The 12,597-nt window shown below is 41.8% G+C and overlaps 1 protein-coding gene across 3 annotated transcripts in view; it reads left to right on the top strand.

Annotated features, from left to right (window-relative positions):
- Window positions 1–203: 203 nt before the first annotated feature.
- The window catches only part of SEPT7 (septin 7), a 78,494-nt gene continuing 66,100 nt past the window's right edge, over window positions 204–12,597 (top strand). Inside the window, exons 1-2 of one of the 3 annotated variants that reach the window (XM_017822212.1) lie at window positions 204–491; window positions 2,400–2,401. In XM_017822212.1, coding sequence (XP_017677701.1) covers window positions 488–491; window positions 2,400–2,401 — 6 coding nt within the window. In that variant the 5' untranslated portion in view covers window positions 204–487. The remainder of the gene's footprint in view (window positions 492–2,399; window positions 2,402–12,597) is intronic. The other 2 variants (XM_017822206.1, XM_017822220.1) reach the window with 2 other exon arrangements.

Below are 12,597 nucleotides of genomic sequence, written 5' to 3'. Positions count from 1 at the left end.
TTCAAAATGGCCTCCGAGCGATGCCTTTTTTCTCCGACACGGAGTGCGAGGAAATAAGAGCGAGGCCGACCCCGGGCTGGGAGGGGCGGGGGAGAGACGCGGGCACCGCGCTGGGCGGAGGGGCCGAGCCGGAAGCCGCTGCGTGCTCGGGGAGGCGGGCGGGGAGCGTGCGAGGAGCGGGGCGGAGGCGGCGAGGGAGAAGGAGGAGGAGCAGGCGGAGGCGGCGGCGGGAGTGGAGCCGCTAAGTCCGTCCGGCCGCCGGAGCGGGCGCGCGTAGGCGCCGTGTGCGGAAGGGCCGCGGCCCCTCGGCGGAATCGGCGTAGGGGGCGTTGGAGAATCGCCGGCGGGTTGGCCGGCGGGAGGCGCTCGGGGAGGAGGGGGCGGCCCGCTCGGTGCCGCCGCGGCTGAGGGAGGCAGGGCGGGAGGACGAGCAGCCAGCCGGAGCCCAGCGTCAGCAGCGGCAGCCGCACCGCCGCCGGCCAGCGCCATGGGTGAGTCTCCAGCCCGGGGCCGAGGCGCGGCGGGGGGGCCGTGACAGCCCGAGCCCGCGGCTGTGGGGTCTCCGCGATGGGTGGGCTGAGAGGCGGCGTGGGGGGGATACAGCGGGCACCGCCGAGCCTCCCATCCCGCCGGCCCCGCCGCGGGGCCCCCCGTCCCTCTGGCCGCCCCCCGCCTTCCTCATCTCCTCCGCCTCAGATGCGGCTCCTGCCCCCCTCCCCGCCGCCTCTCCCGACCATCCCAGCAGTCACTTCCTGCCTCGCCGAAATTGTATAATGCCTGCGCGGGGCTTGGGGAGCCGGGTGGCGAGAATGCCGGAGATATTTCTTCTTCCCTTCTTTTCTCCCCTTCCCCCCTTCTCCCCCCCCCCAATCCCCGTCCCTCCTCCCCTTTTTCTCCTTTTGCGCCCAAATTTGGGAGGGAGGAATTTGCTGCTGCAGGAATTAAAGCAGCCTTCAAATATGCGAGAGAGGAGCGGGTGGGACTGGAATCGCGGGAGGAGGGGGAGGAAGGAAGGGGGCGCCCGTGCGCGGGTGGGAGCGTGTGTGGCAGCGGGAGCCCGCCGGCCGCCTGCCCGCATCGCTGCTGGGCTCTCCTGCTGCCTTCTCCCGTGCCCCCCCCCCTTTTTTTTTCTTTTTCTTTGCCTTTTATTTTTTTTTTTCCCTCCCCCTAGGGCGTTTTTGGAGGGCTTTATATACCGCTCGGGTCTGGCTTTTATTGGCTAGTGGCCGCCTGCGCGGGGCGGTCGCCCACGCTGCCCCGCCGGCCCAGCCCCTGCCCTTGGAGCCCGGGGGGGCCTCGAACGGTCGTTTTTAAAGCAAAACAAAAAGTAAAAATTACAATTTATGAATAGCTGCCCTGGGAGTCTGTATGAAGTGCCTTTTTAAGCGATCCCCTCGCTTAGCGAACCGGTCTTGCAGAATAAATTGGAGGGGTGCTTAGTGTTCTTAGTGTTTCAGGAGGATGACTGGGAAAAAGGGCCTTTATGCAGGAAGATTTTTTTTTTTTTAACGGGCGCCTTAAGGAAAAGCGGCTAAACTTATTTTAGCATGAAGTTGTTGGCTTCACGCTGAACCAGTTATGTGTAAATGTAATTTCGTGAAAGACAGCGTTCAGGAATCTTCTGCATGCAGTTTGTGTCGCCTCCTGCAGATGGAATATCGGTGAACAGAAGACTGTCAGAACTACCCATTCACTGAATGTTTTTTTTTGGCCACTGGACTCTCCCTCTGACTGACAGTGGCTTTAGGTTATGTTCAGTGAAAGGAAGGCTTCCATACACAGATATACCTATGGTCTGTATTTATATCGGGACCAAAAAAATGGGTTTGGTCTGTGTGAATATGCAGGCTCAGCTCCCATCAAAGCGAGAAGGGTCACTGCTATATCCCCATTAAAAAGTGGGGTTTTTGTTGTAATAGTAGCTTTTCAGTGCTAAATGATAATTTCTGACTAGAACTTTACTGAGATACCAAGCTGATATGATTGTGGAGTATTTCTCCTTTATAATTCTGTCTCCTTATATTTTAAAGTTTTTGCATGCTGAAATGTTAGGAAATAGGAGAAGATGTATTTTTGTGTAATGCTGAACATCTTTCACTTGATACCTGCTTAGTTTGTGGGATTACTCGCATCTTTGGCTGTTGAGTTGTGAACACAGGAGCAGTAATTGATCCTGGCTTTGGATTACTGCATTCATTTTTTTGAGCTGACTCGTGAATAACAAAAACCAATAAATGGAAATTTTACTTAGGAGAGAAGGTTTCAAGCAGCCATTGCATTAAAGGTCAATTACTGCCTTGTCTGTGTTGAAACCTGAATTGGAATGCAAGAGCATCACCTCTTCCGTGTTTGCTGCTGTGTACTTAGTCATTTTGAAATTAACGCAGATGTACCAAGAGCTGTGCTATCAGTCCATGCACTGACAGTAACTCACGGCTTTTCCTTCTGCTTACCCATAAGGACAAGCAACTCGTTTCAGTTAAAACTGTGCCTCAGATGTCTACTCAGTGCAACACACAAATGTGTGTTTCTGTATATATGGACAAAAACTTAATTGCTTATCTTATGCAGAAATAAAAGATCAGTTTTGTCTGCTTTATAAGCTAAAATACAATAGACTTGCTTTTTTTTTACTTCAGATGTCCAAACATGGTCACTAGAACTCTTCATTTTTTCTTTATCTGGCTTTTAGCTTAGTGGTACTTAGTCTCTTTCATGGGGCAGGCTCATGCTTCTTGTACTTTATTTTCTTAACTTCTAGTAGCTCAATGATGCTGCGGTGCTGTTTTTAATACTACCTTAAAATACCCATTAAGACAACAAATAGTTATACAATGGCTGCAGATTCAAAACCTCATTTTAAACACAAAGTCGGTGAAGAAAAATTTGCCTCGGAGAAGGTGTAGGAAAGAGATTTCTCCTCAGAACTGTACTGTGACATACATTTTTAGCTTTAATTTATTGCCAGACTATTCACTTAACCTGTCTAGACCAGAGATGCGTATGTATGAGCGACATTCTATTTTCTGTAAGTTGGTGCTCCAGCTCCTGAAATAAGCTAGTTAATTGCAAATGTGTTCTCTGTAATTAGAATGGCATTTAGTCACCATTTAAGTAGTTTAGTTAAGCCTCGTTTAAATTAGTGATTCAAATTTGGGGTAGTGTTAAACTGTAGGCGGTCACAAACTATTCCCTAAGAGGGTTTCAACGTCTTGAACTGATGTTTATGGAATAGATGTCTTGCAGAGGTGGGGATGATGGCATAAGTGAGTTAAAGACGTTTCTCAACTGCTAGGGCCAGGAACTCGGTTCACAGAAACCAATGATTTCCTGTTCACCTTGCCAGAGTGAGTTTCACGTATGTCAGGGATGAGTCAAATTGGGCTTTCTTTGCAGCCCAGGTTTAGTGGTTGCATACTGATAGCTCTGTAGTGTCATCAGGTACCTGTTTTCCATTTCGTGGGGATTTTTAACAGGAAAGAATTGAAACAGCATTTACTTACATAACTTGTAGTTTTGCCTTCTGCTGTAGTTTAATGCAGCTGCCCTGTAAAACCAGGTATTTGCTGCATTGCGTGAACATCGCTGTGAAACTGCTATAAGTTATGGCATCCTTACTTCACGTTAAAAATCAAAAAGCAGGCAGTAGGCTCATAAGAACTTCTGAAGACAATATGTATCCACTTTCCTTTTGCTAGAGTTTGAGCTAGAGCAATGTAAAACACACGCCTGACTAAACCTCGTTCTGATGTACATCCTGGGCTTCCTTCCTGCAGAAGCCACTTAATCTTGTGCTTTTTGTGCATCGGTGCCTTTCCACGCTTCTAAATGTGCCTTGCAGGAACCTGCCAGTTGCATGCCGACTTCAGTGTTGGGCTGGTAGGGCTGCTGCTCCGAGCAGTGCACTGCCTGGCAGCCCTTCTTAAAGCCACTTAGGGGGAAGAGAATAGTTCCGTATCATGTTTTCAAACAGCTCTTTGTGTGGCGTTTTCATGCCAGATATCTGTCATTTAACGCAGTGGTAGTTCAGTATGCGTTTGCAAATAATTTTGGAAGCAGTGTTGCAGAACAATATCACTATGGGTGTTACATTCAAAAGCATTTAAGCAACTAAAATAGAATTGAATTATTTCTTAGAAGCGCAGAAGATTTAGAATTTTTTTTTTTTTTGTCAAGATTGGAAATAACATCTCAAGATAGTACTCTTTTTTTTATAGCTCTTTTTTTCCTCTCTTTACACTTAATAGTAGTGTGCTTTTTATTTGTTTGTTTTTAAAATCTGAATAATAAAGGTGTTGACATAAAACCACGAGGAGAACTGATTAAAATGTTAGAGAGATTTCTTCCTCCTGTGACCCACTGTAGCTTTAGAGGGATCAATATTAAGATACAGCATCAGGCTTTGGTGTGACATTTTTAAAATAGAGCTTTTTAAATGGAAAGATTGCATCATACTCACAAAATATGTGAGACCTGAGGAAAGAAAAAAATTTGCTTTAGACTGGTCTTTTATTTGACCACAGAAAAGATCTAAGGGTGACAGTGGTCTTAGAAGTGTGGTCTTAGAGAATAACCCATGTGAAGCTTTTTTTCAGTGCTGTGGGGTAAAGCATGACAGGAACAATGACCTGAAAGAAAGAAATACAAACTAGGTATATAAGGTGTGCTCTTTAACAGTGTTGGTGAGTGTTGAGCTACGAAGTAGTACTTTATCAAATTCCAATCAAAACAATCTTATTATATGTAGAAATCACTCTATCATACAGTGATGTTATTACAAAGAGACCTTTCAGAAAGGCAGCTGAAGTAATTGATGGTAGGATTTCTGGAGTGACATTTGTCTGAGAAAGCATTGTAGGTCATTGCAGTTGATGCTGACAAAAATGTAAGATGGCATGAATGCAAGATTGTCACTGTGTTATGAGCAGGTAGATTATTAGAAGAATAATGCATGAAATGTTACCTATTCTTATATTTTATACATTAAAAGACCATTCATGTAATGATTCATGTTGAACTTGTAATAAAATGAAACTTGACCTAGTAAGGTGGTCAAAGTTGCCAAGAATGCATAAGTTAACATTAACCTAAAGTTTAAATCAAACCTTTTTTAATCTCATCTATGTATAATTTTTTCACAGCGTGCAGGAAATTTTAGTGTGCCCGGCAGTATCCTCTGCTTTCCTTTTTGTTCTTTCTTAAGAACCTTATCATGCAATTTCATAGCTTGCAGTGGTATAACTGGATTGCAGTTGAAAAATCCTGTCTTGATTGTGTGTTTTTTCTACATGCAGTATAGAAAAACCTCCGGTGTTCCTATACTGATGTGATTAGATGAGCTTGCTGATGTAATGGAAAGTTAACCTTATGGTAGTTTTCAGCTGGACATGTGAGCTAATCTCACTTGTTCGATGTACAGTTTTCAGAAATGGTATGAGGGAAGCCTGACCTCACCCTGATGGTCCAGTTGCTATGTGAGTCTGTTGGCCAGCTGCTTGAGAGGAGGCAACTCTGCTGCTCTCCCCACCCTCATGGCGATGCCTCTTCAACCCAATAGTGAGTCAGTTCATGGAGCTCAACTCATGGGAACTGCTGGCTTTTTCTTCCTCAAGATTATTTTTCTTTCTGGTAGTTGAGCTCCCTGAACCTTTCGTATCATGTGATCCCAGAAGTGTTGGCATGGAAAAAGAAATACAAGTGGGCTCTAGGCAAGAGATGGAACTTCAGCTGACCATTTGGGCATTAGGCACATCCACACAGTCTGGGTTTAGTGTCTGCTTTAGACTGGTGTAACATGGCACTGCTGTTCCCACCCAGACACTGAATCTTAACGTAGGCTGGAAGCTTTTGTTTGTGTGCCCAAGGCAGCAGAGATACGGGGTAGTTGATCTGGTTGTACAACTTGTTTATTTCCACTCTACCAATGGTTAAGATAGGGAAGGAGGAAAACTGTGTCCTGTTGCAGGAATTAGTGCTAGTGGTTAAGAATGCAGTACTCTCATCTTGGTGCTGAGCTGGTGACTTATCTAAGGATAAACACAAATGGGCAAAGTTTAATAGCTCTTGTTTCAGCAGCTGTGACTCTTTGAGCACTGAATGGCTGAGGTGACTTGGTTTTTATCTGCTGTTGCATCGTTGCCTGTGTCGTTTTTGGTAATGCTGATATTAACATTGGGACTTTCCAGAGTGATTTGCAAAACTAAAGCACTTACTAGTGATGGCTGCAGAAATCTAGCAGTGCAGAGGGTCTTTTAGTCCTGACCAGATCCTAACTGTTAAGAAATCTTAAGTTGAGATACCAGTTTTAGCTAACTTTCTGTCATTAAAAAAAAAGGCAGTTGTGAGGCCTTAAAAGCTGTTGCTGGAGAAAGGTAATTTTCTGGAAGCTTTCTGATGACAGAGATTTTTCTGGCTGTGTGATCTTACCAATACTCACTGTAGTTTTTTAAAACAAGAATGTGGAACTCAGAATATATGACTCAAAATCAGTTCTGGATGCCAGCTTAAAAGTAATGTAATGTCTTCAAGTTTGGGATAGTGAAAATTTCCAGAGTAGAAATGATGCCAAGAAACCCATCTCTTATTTCTTACCTTCCCCAGTTTATGCAAACAAACACTTCCTAATTGTAGTTAGTAAAGGTGTACTAACAAACTAAGAGATTCAAGATTATATTAGTTTCTTCTTGGGAGGCTTCGCCAGCTGGTTCAAAATCAAGATCTGAGTAATCCCTTGATGATAGGTAAAGGGGAGCCATCCTGTTACCTTCTTCTGTGTTATTTTTTTAGCACTTAGTTGAGGGAGAACTTGGAGGAGAATAGTCTGAAAACTGCTGCAGTATGGTACTGAAGTTCACAGTCACCTCCTACTGTTCAGCTGTGCCAAATACTGACCTTCAGTGCTCTTATTTGCAATTCTGGGAGCATCTGCAAACCTGTAAGTTTTCAGAGTGATGGAAAGAACTTGCAGTTTCTAAGTGAGTGACCGAAGCAATGAGGAAAAAGACCTTAGAGAGACAGGGGCAAAAACTAGAGTCTGTGGTTGTTCATTGTACAGTTGTGGATTGTGAATAAAAGGAATCTCCTTTCAATCAGTTAAGGGAAAAATGTTCAAATGTTGCAAGTTCAAAACAGTGCTGAAGACTAGATGCTTGAAAGTAGGAGAAGGTGGGGTAATGAGTCCCCATCCTATAAAAGTTTGGCCAGGAAAGCTGGGAATTTCAGCAGGGAGTTTTTCTTTACCAGCAGTTTCAAATTTAGCAAGGTTATCTTTGAGCTGGGTGGTGATGTTCCTTTTCATGTTTTTAACTGGGACTCTGTAGAAGGTCTTTGAAATTTGTTATGTTCTGAATCCTGGAACAGTTGAAATTTTCAGCTGGCGAGTTCAAAATTGTATCAGTGTTAGGTATTTTATGCAGACCAAGTTAAGGTATTTGAGTGTTAATACCTTACGAAGGGACGCTGACATCTTGTTTGTCCAAACATCTGCAAGAGTTATTTGGAGAAGACTTTGAAAGTGATGAAGACACAGCTTCTGCAAAGAAATGTTCAAGGATGGCCTCTAACATAATTGCTGAATGATTTTCACTTGGCTCTGGCTTTGTCTTTGGCTTCTTGCCTGGCAGTATTCCTGCAAGGCATCCAGTGTCCCCTTAGGTAAAGGTGACTCCTTTTTTGGCGCATTCAGTTCTTTGTTGCTGTGGGCAGCAGCAACAATCTGGTTTTCTTCTTGCTTTGAATTGTGTTTCTGGTTGTGAATCTTGGCCATTGAGTACTCTGGTGTGGCAGCTAGGTATGCAGATGATTTAATTCCCACTGTAAAATACAGCGGGGCTAATCGTGCAGTGTAGCTGCTCTGCTGGTATACATATTTGACCATGTAATGCATGCTCTTCACAGCCAGCTTCCTCACCAGTGCCAAAAACAAACGTACTTGGGAAGTTGGGAAGCCAACAGCTTTGGTGCTGTTAATCACTGGGATGGTTTGCTATCCAGCTGTGGTTTCACTCCTCGCACTCCTTAGTTTTGTCATCCAAGGCAATTAGACTGCTGGTGTTCTGGATGCTTTTGGGTTGCTTTCCTCTTGGAGAAATGTATGCAGTAACACCAGGTTAAAAATGAAATCTTTGACATCGAATAAATTAAATAAAACCTTAGGGTATCTAACTGCCAACATGTACTACAGATGAATGGTAGTTATACCAATTCTGTATTGTAATAGTCTTAATATTAAACCTGGTTGATAGATTTTATTTTCAATATGGACTGTTCTCTGTATCAGTTGCCATTGCGACCTGCAGGGAAACAGTCTTAAGTTTTACTTACTATCTTCCTTACATAGTAATTAGAATGGAAGCTATCTTTCTGTGGAATCTCTCTAGCTTAAAAATAAAGGTAATTAAAAACAATGCAGCCAGCCAGCTGTGGTTCAAAACATATAAGTTTAACATATGGAGAGGTTTCTAATACTTGGCATAATTCTTTTATAATAGCACCTGTGTCTTTTTTTAATCTTCTTGGTCTCATTAGAATTCTTTATATTCTAAATACAGAACTCGTTGTGGAAATAGTTAAAAAGAATTAGCAATTTAGTAATATCCCTAGGGAGGTCTCTCAAGGTTTGATGAACCTTGTAGTAGAAGTATCGAAACATAAAAATAAACATAATTTCAGCATATCGTGAAAATTCAGTTTATAATTAAAAAGCCTAAATCATGTCTCCTGGTGTCATTAAAATATGCTCTCATGGGGGAAAATGGATGCTGTGGAAAAACACCTACTTTGCTTCGACTTATAATAAATACGGTAACTTTGAGCTACTACTATGCTTCTTTTAATGAAAAAAGGTGTTTTAACTGATTCATTGGTGACACCTTGTTAACATGAGATAGTCTCAAGAGTTATTTTAATTTTGTCCAAAGAAATTGCTGGTTTGATACAAAAGACTTGGTGTTTTCAGAAGTACTTGTGTTTCACTGTTCTGGGGTACTAGTTTGCTGCAGCACAGAAGTACAATAAACTTCAAAAGACAAGACAGGGACACGTGTCTTAAAATTTTAGCTTAAAATATCTGTCTTGGTGAAACCTGCAGGACATCTGAAGGTTTCTGTAAGTTGGAGGGTGAGGTGTTGAGCATAGAAACTAGTATAGGAAACTGAGAATATACGGTAAAACAGATGACTTCTGCATTGGAAGGAGTTGCATCCACCATACAGAAATGTATAGTAGAAGCCTAGTTATGTCAATTGAAAATTGCCCATGTTAACAGAAGCACCAGTGATGAAATACTATAATTTTTCTCTTTAAGGGGAACACGCTTCACTTTGACAACGTCAAACGTTCTCTAGTAATTTTGCATGAGTGATTCACCTTTCATTAGCATTTCTGCACCTACATGTTAAAGAAATTTTACTAGATCTGATAGTAGCCCTTTAGGCTAGAAATGTAATAATGCTATTTCTTGTATTGCCATCCTTACAGCTGCTTGATGAGGAAGGAGAATGGGATATGCTACTAGGGAGTTCACTTCTGTTGGTATTCAAGGCATCAAACAGAAGGAAATGCAGCATGCACACCTGCAGATGCCTTTTTTGGAGTCCCTTGGTTGAAATACTGCCAGTTGGATTGCAGGACCAATTACTCTTCCTGAAAAATTCACTCCTGTGCTTCGGCATATATAAGATGCCCTGTTACTGCTGCTTCACCTAGAGACTGGGGGGGGAGTCAGTTGGTTTGCTTTTGTGGTGTTTTTTTTTTTTTTTTAATCACCACCAGCTGACTCTTTGAGTTAACTGATCAATCTGCAAATTCTGAAAAAAATGCAATGTTAAGGTGAGCCTGCAGGAACCGAAAATGTTCAACAGAATATGGCGAAGGAACTAAATGATACACTGTTTCTTAATACTTACTGTGCCTTGTTGCTTTTTTTCTACTATGTTTCCAGTGCTAAGTGAGACTCTTGAAAATGGTCTCCATGTGGAGGCACTGACCTGCTTGGGGAAGAATTTCCATTTCCTTAAAAATTTTTTTTCAAACCCATGGTTTAGTTGGTTTCATAGGAGGTGAAAATAGTGTGAGATAAAACTGTCTGAAAGATCCCACCATTTTGGTTTTGATTGGTATTTTTTTTTTTTATTATTTTAGAATCTTTTATTTACATGTCTTTTGGGAAACATCCACAAACTAAATAGACAAGAGATATGTTAAATATGAAGTGGAATACAGATACTTCATTTTAATTTCTGTTGGAGTTTTTTGTTTGTTTGTTTTTATTTTGTAGTGGGTTTTTGTTTTTTTTTTTTCCTTAGAGGCTTTGTACCCAGGAATCTTTCAGTGTCTTTTAATTTTTTTTTCTTTTCTGTCTGTCATCTTCAACCCTTGGTTCAGTGTTTGTATTGGAATAAACATTCAGGGATGGCAAAACTGAGGAGGAGGAGTTAGGAAGGAAGATTAACAGTCTTGACAGACACACCAAGTGATGTGTGGCTGATGCGTGATCTGGTTCTGTTCCTGACACGAGGTCCCAGCTGCCATTTCATTTCGACCCCTACTTTATAGAGTGGAAGATAATCGGTCACTTTACTGTCAAATGTGATTTTGAGTTATACTCAAGTTGCTTTGTGATGATGGGTTTGTGTGCTGCTTTCTGCAGGCAGACTGAGGCTTTTTTTGCAAGCCAGAATAAAGGGGGAAATGCACAAAAAAGCCAAGCTTTAAAATTGTATTCCTGTACTTATAGATTTTATTTAAAATGCACAAAAAAGGTTTACTTCATTTTCAAGGAATCACCTAACTAATTCTAGTGGAGGTTGAACTATGACAAAAAAAATTGTTGATATATGTGGCTGGCCTGAATATTTTGTGGAGTCATCATGGGTAGAACTTTTGATATTGTATGTTTTAGTTATGCAGGCCTGCTTTTATAGTTCAACAACCTTCCCCCCTCCCTGCCCCCTTCCTCCTCCCATCTGTCTATAATTAGTTTTGTTTTTCTAAATAGTTAACTGACTTCTTTTTCCTGTAGTTGTCTGCTTTCTTGCACTTTGGCTGCTCTTAAGAGCTGCAGCACTGGCTGCGTTGGCTGTAGCTGCAGTGGTCTGTGCACAGTTACTGTACACTGGCTCTGAAGGCTGTCAGATCTCTTTTTAACAGACAAGGTTTACTAGTTTGCCTGCTGTATCCTCTTTGTTTTTCTTCAGAGTTTTCTGCTTTCCTCCTGGACACGCTGCCTGTAGCTCAACATGTGGCTTATGCTTCTACTCTTTCTGGTCCTTGCAGTGCAGAATCCTTCTTGCAGAATCTTGTTGCTCTTAGATGTCACTCGTGTTTCAGCACTATCTTTAATAAACTAGATGATAGTGTCTGGCATGGGAAAAGAGAGCCTAAAGCTCACTCTTCACCTATACTCACTATGCCTAGTGAGATTTTGAGGAATGGTTAAATTTAAAGTCCATTCACTGGATCACTGCTTGAAATTATTGGTTATTGACTTGGCACTTGACTTGACCTTGGCACTAGAGACTGAAAGAGATCCCCATTTCTTAATTGTGGTTATGCACTGAAAGGATTTTCTTTTTTTTTCTATCTTTTATGAAAAATATTTTTAATTTTTTCTAATGTAGGCCAGGCCCTAGGTTCACGCTTGGAAGCCAGATTATCTTATAAAAGCAGGCTGCAGCTGATGCCTGTTTGAGGGAATAGAAGTGCTCATTTCCTTTCCATCAGTGCTAGACTTCTACCATGCAGATTATAGCAGATGTTATTGACCCAGCAGATATTCTTATTGTACTTTGAATAGTGAAAGGACAAACATGTTCACAGATGTTCAGCGTAAGTTTAACGAGTAGGTCTGGTGAGTTTCACCTTTATGTTGGTATTTCCATACATTTTAAATGGAAAGTTGAGTGGAGTTTTGTTTGTTTGTTTTCAGGTTTGTTTGTTTTTGTTTTAAAATATAGATTGTGTATATCCTAAATTTTTTTTTTTGTTTTGATGGAGGAAAGAAACAAAGTTAAGATACTGTGTATTATATTAACAAGCACTTATGGCTTGTAGTAGAAGCTTGACTACACTAAATACTGCTACCCAAAGCCACTATTTGAAGAATGCAGTAACAAAAGCTGTCAGTTGTAAGACATGCAGTTGCTGTCTGCCTCTGGGATATGGGAGGACAAGATGGGGATATGCATAAGCTGTTTGTTTTAGGTGTTGCCTCGATATTGACAACTGAAAAAATGCAGAGTTTGTTAAACTGTAGCAAGCTTTAAGGGGTTTTGAAGATGTTGGGAAGGCCTTCTTGGCAAGTTCTGGAGGTTTCTATGTACTGATGTGGAGACTTTAAACACCTAGCACTGTTAGAAGAAATTAAAAAGGTACCGTGTTAGGTATAGTGCAGGAAATACAAGTACAGTGTTTATAGACTAGTCTTTCTATGTAAAGCTACAAACTGTATCCAACTTATGTCTTACTCAGGCATAATGGTAAGACATTGCATAGAAGTACTGTGGCTGGAGTGTTTGCAGAAATTTAGCTAAAAGTTCCACAAAGATAGTTTTAATGACTGAAATCATTGTTAGAGCAGGTGCAAATTCTTATATTTTG

The sequence above is a fragment of the Lepidothrix coronata genome, unplaced genomic scaffold (genome assembly GCF_001604755.1).
Source record: "Lepidothrix coronata isolate B3197 unplaced genomic scaffold, Lepidothrix_coronata-1.0 Scaffold3, whole genome shotgun sequence".
In the NCBI taxonomy this organism is placed as follows: domain Eukaryota; kingdom Metazoa; phylum Chordata; class Aves; order Passeriformes; family Pipridae; genus Lepidothrix; species Lepidothrix coronata.
This window is presented reverse-complemented; position numbering and strand designations above follow the sequence as displayed.